At 43.9% G+C, this 24,275-nt stretch overlaps 1 protein-coding gene across 2 annotated transcripts; it reads left to right on the forward strand.

The window, feature by feature from the left end:
• Positions 1 to 155: 155 nt before the first annotated feature.
• LOC105284541 (guanine nucleotide-binding protein G(I)/G(S)/G(T) subunit beta-1) lies at positions 156 to 22,238 on the forward strand. 2 transcript variants are annotated; one of them, XM_011348156.3, is made up of 7 exons: positions 156 to 677; positions 13,583 to 14,143; positions 15,833 to 15,978; positions 16,317 to 16,610; positions 17,120 to 17,321; positions 17,482 to 17,698; positions 17,887 to 22,238. In XM_011348156.3, exons 2-7 carry the CDS (start codon positions 14,087 to 14,089, stop codon positions 17,991 to 17,993), a joined length of 1,023 nt encoding a protein of 340 aa, XP_011346458.1. In that variant the 5' UTR covers positions 156 to 677; positions 13,583 to 14,086; the 3' UTR covers positions 17,994 to 22,238. The 2 variants fall into 2 exon arrangements, with proteins under 2 accessions (XP_011346458.1, XP_011346469.1); XM_011348167.3 differs by lacking the exon at positions 156 to 677 and adding an exon at positions 9,976 to 10,856.
• The last annotated feature ends 2,037 nt before the right edge of the window (positions 22,239 to 24,275 follow it).

Consider the following 24,275-nt stretch of genomic DNA (forward strand, 5'->3'; position numbering starts at 1 on the left):
CGCCGGCCGCCGCGGAATCCGTTTGAAAACTGGCGAAGCGGTCGCGCCGGCCGATGTCGGCAGCGCTCGGCAATCCTCGGCGGCCGGCGCCGCGGCTCGCGGCCGCACGGGGTTCACGAGAGTCGAAGCACGGAGCCCCGCCCTGCCTGCCGCCCGCCAGAGCCGTGAAGGAGCAGCAGCAGCAGGGCAGCAGCTCCGCTTGTCTCGTTCGAGTCGAGTTTCCGTGCGTCCGTCGAATGAAAACAATCGCCGACGCACTACCGTCGTGCACCCCGAGACGAGTCAACGCGCGCCGCGACCCGTGTGCCCCGTGCTCGGCCCTTCGCCGTCGCGATAACGTCCGCGTAGTCGCGGTAGTCGTCGGTCGTCGTCGCGGTGCCCGTCGCGACGGTTAACCTTAAAGGAAGCGGCGGGTACGGTGGTAGTGGTTCTCCCGCGAGGAGGTACGGCGAGTAAACTCGCGTCGTCGGTGCGTTCCCTCTGATCCGCCGACGGTGTTCGAGGCGGAGACGCGTGACGGGGAAAGTGCGTAGTCATCGATGCGAGAGCCGAAGACGACGAGGAAGAGCTAGAGGGAGCGAGTGCGAGAGAGAAGGAGCGAGGAGAGGGACAGCGCGGAGAGACCGAGGTATCGAGCCGGGAATCGCAGCGACTGAGGCTCCGTCAGGGAGCACCAGGTAACGCAACGTTAACGATTTTGTCCCGTGCTCGTGGCGACTTCCGGATACGCTGGCTCGTCGGCCGAGCCCGCCCGGCCCTTCGCCGCGAATCCATAACCGCCAAGAACTATCATGGCGGCCGCCTAGGCCTACGCTCTGTCAAAACCTCGCCACTTGTCGTTATTTCGATCGCGCGTGCCGCTCCGCCGGTCCTCCTCGGCGATACGACGCTCGCTCCGTCTCGCGAGGTTAGACCCCGAGGTTTGCTCGTGCGAAATGTACCGTTAAAAATGACCGGACGACGGGAGCCGGCTTCCGACGTCCACCGTGAAAGCCGCCGTCGTGCGTTGCAACTCGTCGTAAGGCCGCTTCGATTTCACCTCGCCTGTCGCGCGACGTCGTGGCGCTACCACATTCACGACACACCGACTTCCCGTGCGCGAGTATCCGAGAGGGCCGGTTCCACCGACGTCGGTTAGCACGAACGTCGTCGGCGAACGGCGACGCCGGAAATAGATCGAGCGTCGCGATTACGACGCGGGCCCGTATGCATTATCGATGGTATCATTGATCGAAGCGGGCACCCACGAGATTGGAGTCGACTCGCGCGACTACGTGTTTCAGGGCTTTAAAAAAGAGCGCATAGCAGACTCGGCCACAATGAGTCAGAGTCGAGCTCGAGTGCGATAACGAGACCCTTCCTGCGCGTCCGGAGAGTTTCCTCGTTAAAGAATTTTTGCGAGAACCGAGAACGTGTCGGTCATGTCAGTTTTGGTTCATGTATATTTTTGTAGTCATCAGATTAATTGTATTCCTGTTACCGAAATATCACCGATGTTTGTAAAAAAAGAGAAGAGATATCGATTGCAGCGATCATCGCTGACGATTGAATAAATAACTCAGTTTTAATTTATGTAGTTGAATAGTTTCTTGCAAACAAATTACGTTTTATACTGAATTTTTTAATTAAGGAATAATGTATTGTAATGTTGTAGCGCTTTTACTTTCGTTTGTAATTTGTAGTCGTGAACAAATAATGATGTCATAAATAATTGCGCCTCATAGGCTTCGTTATTGTCAAGTAAAGCACTACAAACAACTACGATTGAACGATACGAACAATGATTCCGACAAATTTTCGAATGGCGCAAGTGGATTTCAGATATCTTAAAAATTGACAAAGTTGTCTATTAGGCACAATTGTTTATGTCATCGTAATTTGTTAACGGTGCAACTACAAACGAAAGTAAACGCGTTACAAACAATTATAAACGATCCAATCAATGAATGAATCAATATACGCTATCGAAATTTATTTTATAGTTGGATGTCAACTATTTTATCAAAATGCTGTAATTTTTTGCATTACGAGTTATTGTTACTAGAAACAACTGGAAGTAAAATGCTAATTTTCGTAAAAACATCGCGTAAAATATTTCGTGTATTGAAAACTGAATTTATTAAAAGTGAAGTGCCAAGTTTACATAGGTCTCGAAGTTGCGCGAGCATTCGCGCTGTCTCATCTTCAGGAATGTTTGCGCATCTTACTGAAGACACACACCGGTTTTCCTTCGGCGACGCGACGCCCGTGACGTCTCTTTGACAACGACCCGGGTTATCTCGTGGCGCACAATACGCGTAATACGAGTCACCTTGTACGTAGCATAATGTACGAGATCTCCACGAAAACGAAGTACGCAATTCTTCGGTGTAAGCAGCGAGCTAGATTTTCACATTCGAAGAACGTTTAGATTGAAATAAAAGCGTTCATTGTTTCTCACTGCAAATGCATGGAAGACACGCCTATTTCTTCAAGAAAAGCGCTAGAAAACAGCATAGGTGCATAAAGAAATTTCTTAACTGGAAACTGTTTGATAATGAATGCATCGAATTGTTGCAAATGCCTTGTTTTGAGATCAGATTTAAAACTTCTGCAATTATTAAATTATATTTGATAGGATTGATAATTTCAAACAACATTTACATGGAAAGATTTTTCTTTTGGGGTATCGAATATTTGATGCTGTTTGTCGAACGACCATAATTTGAATTTATTACATAAAGGAAGATAGCATTTCAAATTCCGATTATTTTTCTATTTTTTGAACATTGAAACTTGTGGCCTGTGTGTATGTTTAAAAGTGTAAAGTGCTAAGATTAACTTCTAACTGGTAATTCCTACTGCACTTTTTGCGAGAGAGGTATTGATTCTAAGAACGGAAAACACGCGTGATGCAACGCAGCCTCTGAATTTTCTTACATAACAGCTGATGCTTACATTTGATTTCTGTCAGCATTAAATATATGTATGCCAAGCTCGCACTTTATCAAGACAATTGGTATTTTCCGCGAACTGTTATCGAAATTAATTTACATTGAATTATTCCTTCAAACTTCAAGATTCAATTTTTGTGTATTGTTTGATAATTCTAAATCTCTTTTATATATCGCAAATTATTTCGTTGCCTTTTTTGGCAGCACGAAAATTTTGATATCAAATGGATTTCCTGAAAGTCCTTTTCATCACGTCATGATATCAGCTTTATCGCTGCAGATAATCATCTCTTTCTTTCTATTGCCATGGTCTTAGCTTTTATCGCGGATTTTCAACTATCGCTTTACGCCCAGTTGAGTCATATGGGGATGATGACTAACAGCAAAGAAAGTGCGGCACGCGATTTGCACTTCTTACGAGAGCGCTTTTTGGCATTCTTCTGCGAACGATAAAAAAACACAAATAGCAGATTTCAGGCTAACGACTCCATTAATCGAGGACGAAAATAGCGAATAGAGAAGTGGACGACGAGCGACAATGGCGAACGTCAGATTGGGTCTTACAGGTATCAGATTGGGATTATTGGAGCTTACTTTGACGCGACACTCACGAAGAAACCTCAGGCGAGCAGTATATGGCAGTCTGATCCTAGCAAGATAACGAGAAAGAAAAACTCTTTACGACGTGTTACATTCCATCTCGCGATTGGCCGGCCAATTGTCGGCCGCAGCTGTCTTAATCGGCTTTAATTGCTTCGGAATATGAAGTCGTCGCGCGTGTCGAAGACAAGTGGGGTCTCCAGCTCAATTGACAATCTTAAGTTCCACTTGAGACGACGATATCGATTCCCCGATTGGATCACTGTAAGAATTCTCGTGCATCCTGCTCTTCAGTACCGCGTCAAGTTTTCAAATCCTTCAATTTTGGACTTCGATTCAACTTTATTGAATTACCGGGCATTTCCTTCCGAAATCTGCTCTTGCGAATTGAATTAGTTCCTGACAGTCTCGAATTTCGTATTCGCGAGAATACTGCGAGAATACAGTAGGTGTACCCGTGCACGTTTCGTGCCGCAAACTGAGTATTGTTCCTGGTTGCGGCAGTATATGGCGTAGGAGTTTACACTCGACCGCGGTAGGCTGCCCTACTACGCAACGTGTCTCGTCCCGTATAATTTCATCGTGGCAGATAACGTCACGTGCACCAAACGGCGATTCTGCAGATGTGCCTCTTCGATAGAAAACACCCGCCGAGCCCCTTGAACAACGATCGCAGTCTACAGGACGGTTAGTAGGTCGCACTACTTAGCCAGTACGAAAGGGTCAATGTATTCGAGCTGGGTGATGTGTCCCGCCGTTGAACCCCTCTTTGGTCACCCCGCCACAAGCCCTCCTCCTTCCTCCCACGGGCTCACGTCCTGTGTCTCATCGCGTTCCTCTTTGCCCGCCACCGAGATATCGTCCCTCCTGCTAGGGACAGCTACTAAAGTCCAGCGGATGGGATGATGGAAAACGGATAATCGCGCAAAAAACAAGAATTGCTGATTTAGTGGCTGATTTGTCGATTTCCTTCATGAGCATTGATATTCGATTTGAATCCCGTTAAATAGATGACGACGGTTTTTTTTCCATAAAATTTATGATGCCGTGTTATTTTAGACTTTTCTGTGCGTCTTGCGCGACATGTTCTTAACGTACTTGGCTATGTAAATTATTGAACAAAACATTGAGGCGCTGTTGGCACTTGAAAAGGGATCCCGCTAGATGCGCTTTATACGGTCAGCGGTTTTTCTTGACGCGCTTAGTGACGTCATGCGACTGCGTTAAACTAGGACAGGGCTTAATAATACGAGGCTCTGCAGCGTATTCGGTTGCGATAAAACCATCAGGATGCGGCGGTTTGCTGGATTTAATCCTGCGCAAGTCGCTGTCTAAATTTAACTGACGAGCTTACTTCTTGCCGGTTGCTGGAAATGCGCTCGTTGCGAAAACTCGGGCTTTCTTTCTGTGACACTATTTTCATTCATAAAAGCAGCATCGGCGATTCCATTTTCTAGCGCATGTACCTGCAGTTCGCGATATAATGCCGTTCATTGATATCGAAGCTGGTACGATCAATATTATATACTGGGTTACGTTGAATGTATAATTTACACGGTCCAGTTGCTTCGTGTGCGATCAATCAGGGGCCACACCGCGCATTCATCTTCGACTCGGGACGGTATTTTTACTATAATCAAATTCTTTATCTCGCGCGCAAGTTGATTCCCCCTGCATTACACCTACGCGTCGATACGTTAAAAAAAGAGAAGGAGAACATCTCGTTAGATATTGCATTAGGTCCTAATATAGAAACGAGGACGTCTCCCTTGGCGTCTAGAAATTAACGGACAACTAGTGGCGCCACGCCGCCTGCCTCCAGGTTACTTTTTGACGTCATGACCCACCTCCTGACGTCATTCACCTGTATCGTCGTCTCCTTCTCTCTTCATCGCGTCTCGCGTGCGCCGTATCGCTTGTACTCCGCTTGGGATTCGATGACCCAGACGCATGCATTCCATTTGTATCTATCTCGTCATTTCGATATTTTAATGGACGAATACTATTAAAAAAGAAATATACCTAAAAATGCAAACGAATTCGAATCACGACTCATTCGAGTCTTGATCGATCGACCAATCGATGTGCTTGCGTTATGCTGTATTTTAAGGCATCAATGATTACGTGTTAAAATGAGACATTTAGCTGCCTATAGCCTAACATGAATTCATCAGCGAACTATAATATAATTATTTAACTATATAATTTTCAGCCTTATCTTTAATAGAGAGAAGAAGAAGAGTCCGGGAAACACTAAGAGTACTTTAATTTTTTAAGAAAAGTCTTGGAAACTTAAACAGTTATCGACTTTAATTGGAAGAGGAATACATTTGAAGTAATTTCATTAAATGTCATAGGATTGATTACCGCGAATCAGGACACAATTCACGTGGAGTCAGCAGTCAGAAAGTCACAACACATTGCTTGACATCGGCTTACCGGACATGAGATTTAGGATGATAAACAGTTGATGTAAATCGTACGGTTGACCGGAAGCGCAAGAATACTAGTTCAGGGAGCACTCTCGACAGGTGCAACGTTGACGAACCTGCCGGTCTACCGACCAACTGTCGGCACGCGAACTACGCGCGCTTGCTAGCTGCTCTGCTTTTACTCCGGTGCTCCAAAGAGTTTGCTTGCCAAAGACATTGGTAAAGTACGCGCTCAATGTAGGGTACTTGGCAGCCTACGGTTGTGTACGAACCGAGGTACGGAGAGATCGGGAAGAGACAGAGAAAGAGAGAGCGAGATCGTATTGGACATTGACCCGTGTGGCTCAACTGTTGCTCCCATTCGCGCATCCGGGAGTTCATCGAAGGGAGAGGGCCTAGGGAATTCGATAATAGACGAGCCTTCCGTTAAGGGGGTATTCTAGTGTAAAAGCGGAATTTGTATGCTATTTTGGTGAATTTTTTTTGAAAAAAGTATAAGGTTTTTTGAGGCAGGGTTTTCCCTGCTTATTCATACATATTTGGTGTATGTTTCCACATTTTTGTAGTAGACAATAACTATAAATAAGCGCTGCACATGATATTAAATAAGAACATGAAAAAAAAAGTTGGTCCATGGTTCCCATGATTTCAGCTGTTCTGCTCATCTGAAACAAAAAAACCAAAGAGATTCTCAATTAGTATGAGTGTGGCTATAGCAGGTACCAGAATGAAAAAAAAAATGTTGAAAATTTAAAACATGACTTCATTGAGAAAATTAAGTTTCGATTTGTGCCATTTTTTTCACCATTGAAGGGCTGTAGAAATTCCAAAAAACAATATTTCGACTGGATTGTGGTAGGGGCTATAGCCACACATATACTGCAGATGTGTGCAAAAGCCTGAGTCAATTGATTAACTGGTTTTTGAGATATCATGGGAACCAATTTGAAAAACATGGTTTCGAGAAAAACACGTTTAAAGTTTTTCATACTGATTACATAGAGATAATGTTACTTACGATCAATCGGCTAGTCCGGGGCCATACAGGGGACATTCCTCTTGTTCGTAGAAGTCCTGCAGAGCTGATCTCTCTTCCCTGCGATTCATTCTCTGATCTCGAGAGAAGTTAGTGGAGCGCCGCTCCGAGCGGGTGATACGAGCTTCGTTCCGGGAGTTTGCGTACATCACCGCTTGCTGACCAATACTAACTCCCATCACGTTCATAAGTTTTAAAATTGGCATAAATCCTTTATTGAAAATTATAACTGCCAAGAATGTTGCTATTTCAACAACTTTCACGCCAGCATGGAAATGTTTTGGAGCAAAAGTCCAAATCAATGAATTTAGAGATTTATTGTATTAGGTTGTTCATTAAGTTCTGCGGTTTTCTTGATAGATAGCGTTTGTCCATTGAAAAAGATAGCATGCATCGCCTGAACCGTGGATTGCCGCATACTCCGTGACAGGTTAGACAACGCTTGACATTTCGCCAGAGTCTTTGTTGTGTTTTGACGTGTTGTGTGTACGCGCTATTCATTGAAAATGGAGGATCAAAAGGTGCATTTTCGGCACATTTTGCTATTTTTTTTCCGCAAAGGAGTAAAAGCGACGGACGCACAACGTGAGATATGTGGCGTGTACGGGGACTCGGCCATAAGCGCTGACACCTGTCAGCGTTGGTTTGCGCGCTTTCGTTCCGGAGATGTGAACGTCTCCGATGCTGCTCGCTCCGGTCGTCCATCCACCACTGACGACGACCAAATCGTGGCCGCAATCAAAGCAGACCGACACCTGACGACGCGAGAGATCGCGGAGCGCTTCGACATCGCCCATACAACGGTTGCGCAGCGATTAAAACGGCTTGGGATGTCGAAAAAAGCAGATGTTTGGGTCCCTCACGAGCTCACCGAAAAGAACATTTTGGACCGCGTCATGATCTGTGAATCCCTGCTGAAATGGAACTCGCTGAAGGCCTTTCTCAAACGGGTGGTCACGGGAGATGAAAAATGGGTGGTATGTAACAACATTCGACGCAAGCGGTCATGGTGCGGTCCGGGTGAGTCGTCACAATCGGTTGCCAAAGCGGATTCGCATCCGAAGAAAGTGATGCTGAGTGTGTGATGGGATTGGCGAGGCGTCCTGTACTTCGAGCTGCTTCCGCGCGGTCAGACCATCGACGCCGAGAAGCATTGCGCTCAGTTAGAAAAATTGAAGCAGGCAGTGGCGGAGAAGCGGCCGGAATTGGCGAACAGGAAGGGCGTTGTCTTCCACCACGACAACGCCAAACTACACACTGCTTTGGTGACCAAGAAGAAGTTGAAGCGATTTGGCTGGGAAGTCATGCAGCACCCACCGTACTCCCCAGACCTTGCGCCATCGGATTACCATCTGTTCCGGTCACTCCAAAACAATCTCGACGGGCAGCGCTTTAATTCAGTGGACGATATTCAAACGTACTTGAAGGACTTTTTCGCGCAGAAGTCGCGCGACTTCTACAAACGCGGCATTATGTCCCTTCCAGAACGTTGGCAGAAGGTGGTCGATCAAGATGGACAATACATTCTAGATTGAATAAATGTGTAAGTACAATAGATTTATGTTTTAATTTAGGGCAAAAAAACCGCAGAACTTAATGAACAACCTAATACTATATAACCTGTACTATACAAAGGCTCCAATTCAAATGTACGACCTTCAAAGAATAACGATCTTCCGATCCTACCTAAAATACTAACACGATGCTCTGTTGTGTGCCGCGCGGTCCAACCGCCGAGCGCGCGCCAGAGGTTATTTTCTATTAGGTGCTATTACTTTGTTAATTTTGCGAATCGGGCTAAATCTTCTCGCAGACATATTTTCCATACGATATACTTGCAAAATATGCCAAAAAAATTCGATTTTTCTGACATGCTACACTAGAATACCCCCTTAAGCTCGAGTGTTTGTTGCACTCGACTTGGCTCTGAGAACAGTTACCGATACGATTCGTGACGCACGTAATTGAGAATCACTTGGGATTCTTCGCTCGCTCGTCGTGTTTTTACCGAAGCTGTTGGTCGAGGGTTGGACAACTCTCAAGTGGACAAACCCTTGGCCTGAGTATGCAGATCGAAGAGAGACAGTAAGAAGGCGACGACCATCCAGCGAGCATCTCACGATAACCATGCGCGAAGAATCGATGTGTCAAGTGTATCAGATTCAAGATGTTGCTTTGCTCCGAAATTTTGTAGCCGCACTTGAGCTGGATTTACAACAGATTATTTTTATAGAAAGCTGATTAAAGAGTAATTATTAATCAACATATTAAATCATTACAATGAAGCCTCCTTTATAAATATCGAACTCGCAGGATGATTATTTTGCAGCTCTTTCTATTGCTTCGCGAACGGTCCTTTCCATTCAAAGATCCGAGTTTGATCCGGCATTGATTGTCACTGGCCAAAGCTTGGCTCGGTGCCATCTGTCAGCCACAGTACAACGTGCTATTTTGAATGGTAGTATCGATTCGGAGCAGTCTCACTTCTCGATTACGGCGATTGACCAATGCTGATTCAGGACTAATCAGCGCTCCTAATCGGAACACCGATTGCTATCGCATTCCTAATCGACAACATGCAAAGTCGTCGCTCACTGTCACCGATATCGACGTCAATCATCTGTTCGATCACGTCCGGGCTTCAAGTTTTCATCATCTGTATCAGACGATGATCAGATATCCCATAGATTTCCATGGGTAACCACGGCTCATCTTTGATCGTTCTGCTCGCTACGCACGTTGCTGCGATTGAGAGCCGGCGTCTTTTTCGATGAATGGTTATTGGGTCACCGTGGCTGTGCCGCGGCCGGCAGCGGTTCGAGCAGCAACCTGTCACCGGCAAACGACGACGACGGCGTCCTCTCGACGCCGGGTGGTCGGGCGGTCGGTACGCGGGCGCCGTGGCGCCAGCGTCGGCTCTTCCACCTCCTGGCGACTCGTCCTCCCGGCCGGCCTGCCTTCTCTCTCGAAACCACGTCCTTCCTTGGGTGTGGTTCGAGATCGTCGGGACCGTCTCTCGCGTCGCGTGCGGTGCGCGAGTGCCCGTCTCCGCGTGCCGTCACCTCAGCTCGCCCTGACGTCGGTGTGGCGTCGATTCGACGCTTGTTTCTCCGCGTCCATGACTAGCACGTTCGTCAAGTAGGAACGAACGATCGGAGCGCGAAGAGTGCGAGTGGGTCAGTCATTGGAGCAAGAGAGCGAGAGAGTTGAATGTGCAGAAGGGTGTACGGATGTTAAAGAGAGAAAGAGAAGAACAGAAGAGAGGAGGAGAAGGATAGTGAGAGAGAGTGACGAGTGGGGCAAGTTGCTGTGCGACGACGTTCATCGATTCGTCTCGCGCTTCCACAGGCCGTGCGGACGCGGTAGAAAAAGCGAGGACCCGCGCCGACGAGCGAGGCGTGCGTGCGTGCGTGCTCCTTCGCTTCGTGCGTAATTCTGACGCACCCTGTAAAACCTGTGATCCGGGCAACCGTGAATATCAGCGATATCCGTGTAAGGTACCGTTCGGAATCGCGAAGTGGAAGTGGAATCGCAGGCAGAACCGGAGTTGCCGAAGAGCTCCGGACTTTAGTGATCGGCTTACAGCGGCGCCGAGCCGAACGTTCTTCGATCGTTTTTCAAGCGTTTTTCCGCCGTTAAGAAGAGCAGTTTTCCTTGCGCAATTGGCGTGCATCGACGGGCACAACCTGGCGGTGACGAGCGACGGGCTTGCACGTCCGCTTCGACCCGGTGGTGATGGTGATGGTGATGGTGACGGTGACGGTGGTGAATCTAGCACGAGCAGGAGAGGTTTTGCTGCCGCAGGCTCGATGACGCTCCTCTGACAGCAGTGGCGGTGACGGTGGAACGAAGCGAGTGAGTTTCATCGATGCGTGTGAACCTCCGCCTTTCCGCCTCGACGCCTTCATAGGCGAGAATGCCGGCGGCTCTTCTCTTTTTTTTCCCCTTTTTTCCACCGGCGATCGAAGCCACCGCGGGACTTTCCACCGGTCGCCATAGTTAGCCGGGACAATGGCGACCGTCGCCAGGAAAAAGCGGAAGAGCGATACTGCGTGACGTCGCCAGCGTTCTCCCCTCGTTGTCAATAGCACCCCTTCGCGTTATCGATAACGCGCGATCTAAAGCCTCGAGATTCACCGCCGGTTTTCGCAATCCGCCAGTTACCATGACATGATGATCGTCGATTATGAATAATCGACAGTTTGTTCGCCGAACATAAAGTGAGATGCGGTTTAGCAGCATCTTGGCTAACATTTGCTTCTTATAGCGTATTTCATACTCATTTGCTTCTAACGAAGATTCCAAAGTGAAAGAGATAAAACATCGACAGTATAGATTGATTTTACAAGATCCCACTTTACTTCTTTTGCGAAATTGTATCAAAGTGATACATCGATATCAGGTTTTGACGTCATCAGTTTATCTTCCTTTCGATTCGTATGGCAATTTTCCGAAAGAAAAAGAGAAAAAAAATGAGTATAATCTTCGTGCTACTTAAATATTATTTTCCTTTGATTCGATGGATATCTTTACTAGTGCAAAAACGTTTCTCACAATTTTGTCGTTTTTCTTCTGAACTCTGTGTGTGCGTATGCGTATTTTCTTACGGAAAATGTTTCTAAAAATCGGATTCTTATTATCATTAATTAACTTTCAAATCAGTATTACTTTCAAATTAATACGGCTGGATCGAATTAATTCATGTTATACGTTCTAAAATTGTTTTCTGGCGTTTGCGCGTGCGTCGAACATGGCTCTCGCCGGTTCTCTCCGGAAAATAAGAACATCTCGCGTTAGATCGACAACCTTGGTTTCCCCGGGTCGCGAGATCTCGCGGAGGTGAAGGACGCGACGCGGATTTCCATGCCTGCGATTCTTCGACTGCGATCAGTTCTTCTGGTTTGTACGACATAATAGGACCAGCTGTCCATTTAAGCAGGATCATACTCGGAGATACTCTTGATTGCATAAATGATCATCAATATAATCCTTATATATATGTTTTACACATTTTACATATTTTGAACGAAAATAAGATTGTTTTAGAAATAAAATTATTGTAATAAGAGGAAAAAAAATGTGATAGAATTAACTAACTAAATAAATATTTTCTAAATAAAGAATTATTCTTCTGATATCAATATCGTATTGCTATTCCGATAGCGAAAGTAGTGTGATGTCTACGCTCGCGACAAAGAGGGGAGGCAAAAACTGGTAACTTATCTAAAATGGAAATGGCAAACGTGTCAGTACTTTTCAATCAATTATCGGTTTTCCGAGTGCGGTGATATTACGTTGCAACAACTAGTTACACCAGTGCCGACCGATCGCTCATCGTCGTGACGCTGATATACGTGTCGACTGACGTTTTTCTCGAGGAAAAAGAGTACGTGTTGACGAGAACTCGAATCTCGGTCCGTAAGAACTCGGCAGAGAGCAAGAGAGAGAGGAAGGGAAAGAGAGAGGTCGTGATAAAAATATCTACGCGCGCGGTGTAGCCGAAATATTTTTAGTCAACCGATAATTGTATTTTGTTTCCTTTTGTGCGCCTGTGCTCGTGATAAGAGAGGCACTTTCTGATTAACGTGGGATGACCATACACAACTATGTTAATTAAACTCGTCGAATGCAAGATCGATAACATTTTTTATAATATTCTTTAATTCATTAATCAGAACAATTACTTCATTTTTAGATGCGACATTCAGATTTTACTGGGATTAGTAATCGTTAATGTGATACACAACGCTTTTAATCAAATTTATTTAAGTCATTCATGGTGAAGTGTTTTTCTTAATGGATAAGCGATATGAATTAATATGTATACGCCTCTGGAAGTAATTATTAGGTTGACCGGAAAGTCCAAAATGTCGATTCTCTTAGCAAAATCCAACCGCACAACTTTGCATTAAGAAGTAATACAAAGTTTTGCGTCTGCACTCTGTTAAAAAAATGCGTTTGAACCTTCCGGTAACGCAAAACTTGATATTAATTCTTAATGCAGAGTTTTGAATTTTGCTAAGAAGGTCGGCATGGAATTTCCGGTCAATCGAATATTTATTTTCTCTGGCATGTAACGCTCGAGAGCGGCGAACGCGCCAATTAGCGAACCAGACGAACCGCACGGCGATATAACAAACATATTTAAAAGTTCTAATTCATCTCACTGTCGGATAAATATTTATATACTTCGGCGAGGTTTTATTTTGCCTGACGTTTAATGCTTTCTTTAGACGTGTACAGATTTTCATAATATCGCTTGCTTAAGAACGCACTGTGTGCCGCGTGCAAAGCCAGCACGATTACCTATTACGTTCATTAAGAAGCCAGTTAATTCTTGAGATGAGTTAATTCTTCAATGACTCAGTATTTGCTTTCGATATAGTCTGCTCGTGTTTTCCTTGTCTTCTAGCGAAACTACGCATTGTTCCCGCAAAACGTAATGCGTTTGGCACTTCCGGTATCATGTACGGCAGATCGAATACGTGTACATATCAAGATTAAGATAATATATAGAAAAATGAGTCCATTATCGGTCCACCATCGATCGCAATTGATAGATCTGAAATTTCATGTTGCAGGGGTGGCAACGGTCTCGTTAGGAAGTGTCGAAGCTGGCGCGTGGGGCGGCGAGGTCAGCTGTGGTCTGGCTCTGGTTCCGGTGGTAGCGGCGGAAGCGGAAGCCGCGGCAGCAGTACAGGCAGAAGGCGAGGAAGTGGGGCCGGGAGAGGCTGGTGGTAGCCGCGACTTTGTTTGGTGGAGGCGCGATCTTCATTATCATCCCCATCTTCATCTACCTCTTTCCCGTTCACTCATCAACTTCTCCTTGCCTTACGGGGGCGGCAAGCTCGAGAGCGTCCGCCACCGGCCACCGGAGGAGTTGTCGACGGCGTGACACCGGTGATTGGCCTTTCTCCTGCACGAGAGTAGGCGTCGCGGACACCCGCCATCCGTTATCATTGTAGAAATTACGTTCTGAACCTTCTCTGGCAAGAAGAGGGAGCTCGCTTCGCGCGTGCAACGTTCTAGTACTCCGGTCCCACTAACAAGCGCTCGTGAGCCTCGCTCATCATCAGCCAGACACCATGAACGAGCTCGACAGCCTTCGTCAGGAGGCGGAGACGCTGAAGAATTCCATTCGAGTAAGTAGCTGTTTCCATACTCTGAAAGTCTTTCTTTCGCTAATCTCTCAAAAATACTGTCTAAAATAAAATAAATGTGTAGTAGAATAAAATGCGCGCACATATCAATTGTCTTGCATAGGAATTCTTCAACTAAAGGCACAAAAGGAAATATATTATAAATAATTTATCTATTTTATTCTACTGCTTGTATAATACGGTTGTATTTACTGGAGTAAAAGTTTATTACTTGCAATCATGACATGAATATGAAACGGATTCATTCGAGTAATGCAATAATGCAAAGACTCAACTCCGCGTAGCGTCGAGTAATTTCGACTTTCTCTTGCACCAGAAATTCTGCGGTTCTACATGTGATTATTTGTCAGCTTTCACTTCTGACATTAAAGAACGTTAAGGCATAAATCGTAAATTTTAGTTAATAGAAAATCGTCGTCTATAGCAAATAGTTTTCCGTATAGTTGTGAGAATATGAAGCTGGGTTAGTGATGGTGGTAGTAGGGTGGTGGTAGGGCGCGGCATAACCGTCGCTTCTCTGATCAATACGCCACCATCCCTCTCTCTCTCACTCCATGTCTTGTTTCTTCTCTCGATGTATTTGTCTCTCTTTCTTCTGCTTTCCTCTTTCCTCCCTCTCTTCCCTTCTCTTAAATATGCATAAAATGCACGCGCTTGTACGGTATGCGCGGAAATATGCTCGCGATAAAAGGAATACGTTATCAGCCGTGTTTACTAATTGCTCATGACGCGCGTGATCTTTTTGCACTCTTTTCTTTTTTTTCAAATAAAGATGCCAATGTGCTTTGTGATACTGGATAATTATAATATTTTATTTGATTCCGCGTAACTATTTCTTCGTTAAATAATTTAGCAAGTGATGCTTTTGATATATTCTCGTCAATATATGATTTCATTCAGATAGTATTCAATAGACGTCATCATTGATGAAGCATTGGATAAGTAACAGTTGAAGCACGATTGTAGAAAACAGATTGCGTGAATTAGCGCAAAATTTCATTTTTAACAAATTATCCAATAATGGTCTTATACATTCTTAAAACATTTTATGGAAAAATGAAGAATTATATTCATGTACTGTATATATTTATATACATCTGTATTAAGTCACTGTAAGTACTACTGCATTATGATTCGATCTTAAAGGTCAACTCGCAGGCAGAATTGCGGCATAATACCGGGCTAAAGACACGCGAGCACCGACAATTCACCGGAATCTTTTTCCTTCCGTTCCATAACTTTCCTTTTCCTAATTCCTTGAAATCTATTTTCAACATTCTGTCTAATCCAATAACATGTTTGCTCCTGAACATTATTTGATCTTTTGTGCTGTACTCGCATATATATGGTGCGACATTAACGAAACTGTTTTGCGTGAAACTTATTAAATTTTTGCAAGAATGGTACTCCCTGACGGTCTAATCTTTTGATTAGGCTGCTTCATGAATGACGCATCTTGAAGCTTGATTTATCACTGGGTATATGACAGTGCAGATAAAAGTTCCTGGTACTCTGCACGACTTTAATCGGCAGTGAATAATTGCATCGCGGCGCGAAATCACGTTCTCGCCTTATCGCGTTATTGCGGGTACGCCGTGTGCGTTAGGGATCAAATCTAGGAAGCTGATCCCGACGTAAGTTCACAAATTTGCATGTGATCTCTTGCCGCAGGATGCCAGGAAAGCAGCATGCGACACGACCTTGGCCCAGGCCACATCGGGCATGGAACCTATCGGTCGCATACAAATGCGCACGAGACGTACGCTTCGCGGTCACTTAGCTAAGATTTACGCGATGCACTGGGGAAGCGATTCCAGGTATGACGGTAGACACGATAATGATTAAATAACAAAATGGCTAATATTTGAAATTACTACATAAATAGATATAAATCCTGAAATCAAAGTCTGAAAATTGCTCATAAGTATATATCAAATTCGGTTAATAAATTAAATGAAAAAATCTGAAAAAATAAAACATAAATCTGAAGATGTATATTAAGAGGCACTTTTTTGCATTATGAAGTTATAAAATTCCAGAGACGACATTAAGATGGAGAAAGCTGATATTGATATTAAACTCTTGATGTTGAACTTTAAAATGGAGAAAGTTGATGTTGAACTTTTATCAACATATTTTTTTGTTTTCCTCTCAGGAACCTAGTGTCTGCGTCGCAAGATGGTAAACTGATCGTTTGGGACAGTTACACCACCAATAAGGTTCATGCGATCCCATTACGGTCCTCGTGGGTAATGACTTGTGCGTACGCGCCCTCGGGTAGTTACGTAGCGTGCGGCGGGCTGGACAATATCTGTTCCATCTATAGCCTTAAAACTAGGGAAGGGAACGTGCGCGTAAGCAGAGAGCTTCCAGGTCACACCGGCTACTTGTCCTGCTGTCGATTCTATGACGACAACCAAATCGTCACCAGCTCCGGCGACATGTCTTGGTAAGTACCAAAGATTTAGTACTTGGTAAGTACTAAAGGTTTATTTGTTACTAAATTATGTAAATTGCAATAGTAGAAAATTCTATGTTTATTTATCTTTCTGTACAGAGATAAAATATATATACACACATGTTTTATATATATATATATATATATATATAAATTCTATATTTCACATATTCTTTATATATCCTAGTTTTATAAAAAAATAAAAATGTATGTGTGAAATAATTTTAATTTTATATTCTTTAGTTTCTTTCTTGCATCTTTTGATTGAAAAGAATTGATATCATTTTGTTTATGCAATCTCTCGAGCATGTTCTACATAGATCATTAAAATGCGAAGCATTTTGCGATGAATAAAACGAATAAATCTTAACAAAAATATCCAGAAGTCTGAAATTCCTCATTTCTGTTTGCTCCTTGCTCCAAATCCTGATTTCCACCGTTGAGCATGAACCTAGAAACAAGTGTGACGTGAATGAGAACACTGGATTGTTCTGATTCAGTGCTCTGTGGGACATCGAAACCGGCCAGCAGTGCACCTCGTTCATCGGGCACACTGGCGATGTAATGTCCCTGTCGTTGGCGCCAGATACGCGCACCTTCGTGTCCGGTGCGTGCGACGCCAGCGCAAAGTTATGGGACATTCGTGAGGGTTCCTGCAAACAGACCTTCCCGGGCCACGAGAGTGATATAAACGCTGTTACGGTGAGACATTTATCATTAATGAATAAGGAGCTATATTTTTGTGGCCTTATTATCTTATTGTCGAGACTATTTGTGTCGACTATTTGAATTTTTTATAATATGTTTTCGTATGGGGGTTATCGCTTGATGACATATGCGAACGTATCGTATTTCCCCACAGTTCTTCCCGAATGGATACGCTTTCGCGACAGGCTCGGACGACGCGACCTGCAGACTTTTCGACATTAGGGCGGACCAGGAACTCGCGATGTACAGTCACGACAATATCATTTGCGGTATTACCAGCGTAGCTTTCAGCAAGAGCGGTAGATTATTGCTGGCAGGCTACGACGATTTCAATTGTAACGTCTGGGATTCCATGAAGACGGAGCGAGCTGGTAAGTGAATCGAGACGAAGTCTCGCGAGAAAAATGTACTTCTAAGAGAGAAGAGAAATTTCATTTGAGGCCCTTCTCTCAATGATCAAATTTCCTTTGACTTTGTTATTCTCCAACGATTTTAATGTTTGATGATTGTTATTTTTGTAATCTCATTAAATATATGTTTGTGATTTTCTATTCTTCAGGAATCCTCGCTGGACACGACAATCGCGTGTCTTGCCTCGGCGTTACGGAAGACGGTATGGCGGTAGCGACAGGCTCCTGGGATTCGTTCCTACGCATTTGGAATTAACTTGGGGCTCTTTCCAAGACGTTCCTTCAAAGAACCAATTACAGGCAACCAGCTTACAGCATAAGAATCAAGTACCACCATCTGACCACCGAGCAAGTCGGCGTGCCAGCGGCCACGACGCTGGCGAACAAACCGCCAGGTTCACCGGAGTTGACGCTGATCAGAAACTTTGGATACCCGATTAGCAGTAGTAGCAACAGCAGCGGCAGCAGTAGCAGCAACAACAACAATTATGACCGGAGGAAGACCCAGGACAGCGGCGACAGCAACGGCGGCGATTTCAAGAACGTTTTGGGTTGTGGTGGTAAAAAGGACTCCCGCGGCAAGCACGTCATAGTCGATTTGACGTGGCGACGCGGTAAAGTCGGCGACAAGGACCACGAATATCAACGCTTCTAGGAAAAATCGGCTCGAGTTAGATCATACGTCAAGATACGTCGCGGTAAAGGAGCACCTAGCGGGATGCAAGAACGGAGAACCGACGAGAGCCGACAACTCTCTGCGGCATTGGGCGCGCACTTTCTTTTTCTCCTCCCCTTTCTCAAGGACTTTCTTCTATCGCGGACCTTTGAGAGGCACGTGCTGTTCTACGGCTCGATAGTTCTTTTTCCTACGGGGAGGGGGCATTCCCAGTCGAGGATGCCGTTTGAAGTTTGAAGGACGAATGACAATCTCGCGCCGACGATGGTCGAGAGATTTCCAGCATGAAGTCAAGCGTTCAAACGTTTACTGCCGAGGAGGCGCCGTTTAACGGTTGCTCCGGCGGTTGGTTACGAGTACTTTTCCCACGCACGCATGACGCGAGATTGGTATCGCACAGGGACGCGCGACGCAATCGTAACGCGTCGCGTCGCGTTGTAATCCGGAAATGGAGAAATGGAGCAGCCGCGAGGTCACGACGCGACATGATATCCCCCGCGATGATACGTTCGAGTCACATGACGCACACTGAACGCACACGATAGAGATTCACGACGAGAATCGCGCACACCTGCACACGAAGACGAGCAGGCGAATAAGATGGAGAAGAGGTGCGAATACCAGCAAGCCTTGAGAGGCATTCGAGTCGTGCACGCTCGTCACGCGAGCTTTGTCCTCGTACACGAGCACCGAGCGGAAAAACATAGAGAAAAAGATGAGATGATCACTTTTCTTACCACGATAATAATACGCCGACTTCGCACCACTCTACTACTACTACTATTACTACTACCATCACGATCCCCTCGATTAATTTCGTAGATGTATGGTTATTTATTTTGTATAGACCTCTGCCATATAGGCCGCTCTGCGCCTACGTTTTTTGCGAGTGCAAGAGCAATTGAGCATGTGAGAAAGAAAGAGAGAAAGAGCGAGCGAACGAGGACTGCGAGAGCGTGAGAACGAGAGCGAGAGGCGCGCGGCCCATTGCCAATCAAAAAAAGAAAAAAAAAAACAAAAACGAGACACGACATGCATTATCGTAAACGGATGTTAAAGTTACACTGAGTCGCTCCTTCGTTAAATAATTTCTAAATGCGATGATTCATCGGGATGTCTACAAGTCGCGCTCGCGCGGAAACTACAGGAAGACGAGGAGGAGCGACAGGCCCGGGGGAAGAACAGCAGGGACCGAGAGACGGGTTTTGTCTGCTTCTACGTTGCGATAGAGCTACGAGCGCGTGATGTGACGGACCAGTGTAAAGTGTCAAGTACATTTAATGTAATGTGTAATCGTTTAGTTCGTAGTGTCTATATCCTAACCTGTGCTCTAAACCTAACCAGACCCTAAACCTGGACCTAATCTAACCTCCTCCCCATCCCTTTTTCCAGTTTCCACTGATTATATGGCAACGGCGAGAAGGAGAAGAATCAATCTCCGACTGTCGTCTCAGCGGAGTTCTGCATCTCCTTCCACTGTCGATTCAGCGCCAGCCAATTCTCGTGCACGAGGCAGCAGGCTCTCGACCGAAAGAGTCGTGCTAAAAGTTCCTTTGAAATAGGACCCAAAGAATCAAGGGTTGAAGAAAAGGGCCGCGAGACTAAAACCCTCTTTCTCTCCCCCTCGTCATTTTCTCATTTGTTTCTCTTTTTTTTCTTTTTTAAGTATCTTCTTTATTCCTATTGTGTTTTGTTTGTTACAGCCTCTTTCGTAAACTTGTATTTGTACTTTTCTTGATAGTACTTTTAAGCTCGCCCTATGTCTCTCCTTTTTCCGCTTTCACCGCTTTCTCCTTTCCCCCCTTTTCCCACTATCCCTCCTTCTCCTGCCTGTTCTATCCTTTTTTTTGTCGGAAATAGATGTTGAAACTGTGTATGCATTTAAATAATAATATTAATGATAATAATTATAATATTAATATTAACGATGATTGTAATTTATAATTATTAATATTTAATATATAAGTACCTAAGATCGATGGTTCTTCAATATCGCAGGATTATGGTCCAATCGCCTTCCGGCAACCACGCTCATAGCCACTACATCTTTTTTCTTTTTTTGATTTTTAGAATTTTGTACATTCGAGCGAGATGTAGTTAATCGCGTGTTGCTTTTCAGAGGGAAACGGAACATGTGAATTCGATAGGAATCCCGTAAATCTTCATTTTAATCGTATGAACGAAAACGCATAATTTGTACATACGAAAAAAATCGTTGTGGCGTATCATGCTAGAAATTATGAAGAACATGTCGATTGCCAAGCTAGCTAAAGTCGGAGGGAGAATGTTGGAAGAAAAAGGCGTGGATTCCGGAAAGCGACTATTGAAAAATTTCTTTTTCCCAGCGGAACAAAGCATGTAATCTGGCTACGGAGCAAGCGAGCACTGGTGAGATCTCCGAGAACCCTCGAGAGACATTGCAAATCTCAAACATTTAACATTTCGCAAAATCGGTTTTGTGAATCTTTTTACATAAACGAACACACACACACACACACACACGTACACACACACACACATATATAAATAACTCTTCAACTAATCTTGCTTATACGTAATGCTTTGTACTCGTTAGCTATGAAACGGGCAAAGATCTTTCTCCGTCTCGAAAGAGGAGATCCTTGTTCCTTCGATTCTTTGTATTATAAGGATTCTTCCAAAGTTCGATTCAGAATCATCAGATGCGACGTTAAAAAGCGAGAAACAACACAGCGCGATCAGAGCGACCGTTTTACTTCGTAACAGTGCCGAATGCGAAGAGGAATGATCTTAGAACAGAGAATCACGAAGGAAAGGGAGATTTTATTAAACAAATTAATGGAAACAGATCTGTGCTTTTTGCATTTCGCAATTCCGTGGCTTCTCCGAGGGGGCTCTCTCTCTCTCCTTTTTGTACCTCGAAGCCTGGAGTGATACGGTTTCTTATCCTTGATACGAACACGAAAAGGTAGTCACTATCGACTAGTAATGCAAAATTGAAAAGTTATTAAGCCTCTAGTCATATTAACGGCATGCGCGCAAGAAAAAGAAAAGTAACAAGAAGACAAAACGCAAGTAAGACTTTGTAAACTTATTTTTAATATCTCCTTGTTCGCGTGAACAAGATTGCGGAAGCTAAATTTAACTCCTTTCGTTTGTTTTTCTTTCTCAAAAAGAATGGCACGTATACACACGCGGTAGATTGATTGCGACGCAAGAGAAGAAACATTAACGAGGTGAGAAGAGACAATTCTAATGAAATCAGCCTTTTTCTTTCTTTTGAGCCTTTAAGAGTATAAAGTGAATAAAAGTACTTGGAAAAAGAATCAAACGTGGCGTTTCCGTTATTTTTTTACCGCTTCTTCGCTTTCTGTTCCCTCTCTCCGTGAATGATGTATTTTTCTTATGATTTTGCTGCCCCAATATGTTCTTTGCTTTACAACTCCTCGCACGTCCGTATATCTTTTTTGTTCGCCGAATACTCGTTAAACTACTGCGGCAAATATCGCCTTACCAAGGCGTATGATCATACGGGATCATGGTGTTGGGTCCTATTTCAATTATGGAATAAAGTGCACATTCAGCGTGCACGCACGTAGTTAACAAGAAAAAAGAAAAACAAGGGGGAAAGGAGGAAAGAAAGGGAAGAAGCGTGAAGAAAATGTGCCGAGGACACTATCGTGACTTGTTTTACGATGGATGACGACAAGCCGTCAGGAATACTGCCTCTTTCAAGTTATGCACAAAAAAAGAATAAAAATTACGATATATAGTACGTGTATTATAATACATAAAAACACTCTAAAACATAACGTGCGAAGCACTGTTAAAGTTTAAAAAAAAAAAGAAAAGAAAAAAAGAGTAAACGCGCAAGAGGACGTGCGACTACGTGCGGGACAACTGAGACGTGGAGTGAAAAGTGCATCGATGAAGATGATCGGATGCGGAGTTCATCGGTGAACGTTCATCGGGAGGAACATGTACATTCACTCAGCAACTGAAAATTGAGCGTGAGATACATCTTCACTGTTAAATGGTAGATAGTTACAAAGATTTCATCACTTTTTTATATATAAAAAATATATACGTATATGTATATATACACATATATATACATATATATATAAATAATTATAATTAATCACTATTGACGGTTAGCTTAGGCCACTCGCCTATAGTCGTTTGCCGTACGAAAGACGTCTCTGCGAGACGTGGAAATTCGAGGGATCGATTGTTTTCGTCGGCTCGTGCTTCTCTTGCTAAATTTCGCGAAATTCTGCTGCGGCCGACCAACAACAATCCATTCACTAGTCGAGAAAATCGTCTGTCTTTTATGATACTTGATAAGATTACCTTGTTTCGGGCCTCTATGTCGCGCGGTTCATCATTCGCATGATGTTAGGAAGAATCATTTCAGGGAAGTTTATAGTGCAGCAAGTACGAAGAAACACACACACACAAAGTTTCACCGAGTCACGGCGACGAATAATCGCATTTGAATAATTCAGGCCGAATTCCAAACTCGTTTCTTTACACAATTTTTTATATCTAGTCATTCCATTTTGTTTAAATGTTTTCAATATCCTTGTGCAATGCAATGCAATCATTTCCTGCTGTAATCAGCCACTTTGACTTGCGATACTGCATTCTTTTATCTGAAGTGTTACTGGGGAAATTCATCAGAGTAATGTAATGTCTGATATACATTCCGCAATAGGAAGTTTAACGTGCAAAATGATTCAGGAATGAGTTTTTTCGAACACAGAGATCATCCGCGTTCATCAATCATCAAATAGAGTTACGTAGCATTCAGTAATATATAAAGCGTCTGTCTGTACGCGGTAATCGCAATTAAGAGTAACAGATCCGTACGATTAGGTATCACGATATCGTCATCTCGGAGAATAAATTGTATTTATTACATTTCTTATTACGATTTTCAAAATGATGCGAGATCAAAATTGTCCCGAATGAGGGGAGATCGATTCATTTCGCGAAATCGTGCTTTGCGTGTGCGTGAACGAGAATGCAGAATGTCAGCATCGCTTACCTCTCTCCTTTGTTTTTTTTATTATAAGTAAATCATCATTAACGCTTGGGCCCGGTTAATCTCGAATGTGAGAGGGTTCATGATAACGTAAATTTTAAATAATTTTATATTTAAATAATATTTTATTCTATATTTATATTCTCAGTATTTCTATAAATAGTTAACAAAATTAATTAACTTATTAAAATCGTCCCACCCTTGTGTGAGTGATGTGGCAATCTAAGTATTAATCAAATTTGCGGACATTTCATGAATGATGTTTCATTACGCATTCGAATTCCAGTCAAGATATACCCAGAGAAACATCGTCGCAAAAATGACAAAGACGACGAGAGCCACATTTGGATAGTGTTCGATAATGTCCTTCGATTTCAATATCGTATCCTAAGTCATTACGATTAGCGACGAGGTTTTTTAAACGCAGACGCATACGTAAATACATTTAAAGGGATATGCAGTCGAGTGCGAGTCCTTCTAAGCGAATCGCGAAACTTGAGACGAGCTTTTGTTACCTCACGTGTAATACGGTAGTGTAATAATAAAACTCGATTTCTTCACAGCGTTCCTCATACACGTGACTCTGCTACAGAGGTGGAATCTTAGCAAAAAAGAGAAAAGTGAAAGAAGAAAACGGCATTTTTATGAACTTCATCGTTGACTTTGTGTTTTTCTGAAGTTTCCTTTAGACGCGCCTTAAATTGTCCGACGACTATTACGAGTTTAATGTGAACCTAGTGTCACAATGATCTGGTACGTTAGATCTGCAATCATGAAGGAGAAAAACGGGGGATTGGTGAATTCATATTTTTGTGCGCTTTAACGTTTCCACACCC

This window comes from Ooceraea biroi, chromosome 4 (assembly GCF_003672135.1).
Source record: "Ooceraea biroi isolate clonal line C1 chromosome 4, Obir_v5.4, whole genome shotgun sequence".
NCBI classification, from domain to species: Eukaryota; Metazoa; Arthropoda; class Insecta; order Hymenoptera; family Formicidae; genus Ooceraea; species Ooceraea biroi.

Coding starts and splice junctions, on each gene's coding strand:
- LOC105284541 (XM_011348156.3), top strand. CDS start 14,087: ATGAACGAGCTCGACAGCCTTCGTCAGGAGGCGGAGACGCTGAAGAAT. Junction 14,144..15,832: donor CGCTGAAGAATTCCATTCGA/GTAAGTAGCTGT, acceptor CTCTTGCCGCAG/GATGCCAGGAAAGCAGCATG. Junction 15,979..16,316: donor CACTGGGGAAGCGATTCCAG/GTATGACGGTAG, acceptor TTTTCCTCTCAG/GAACCTAGTGTCTGCGTCGC.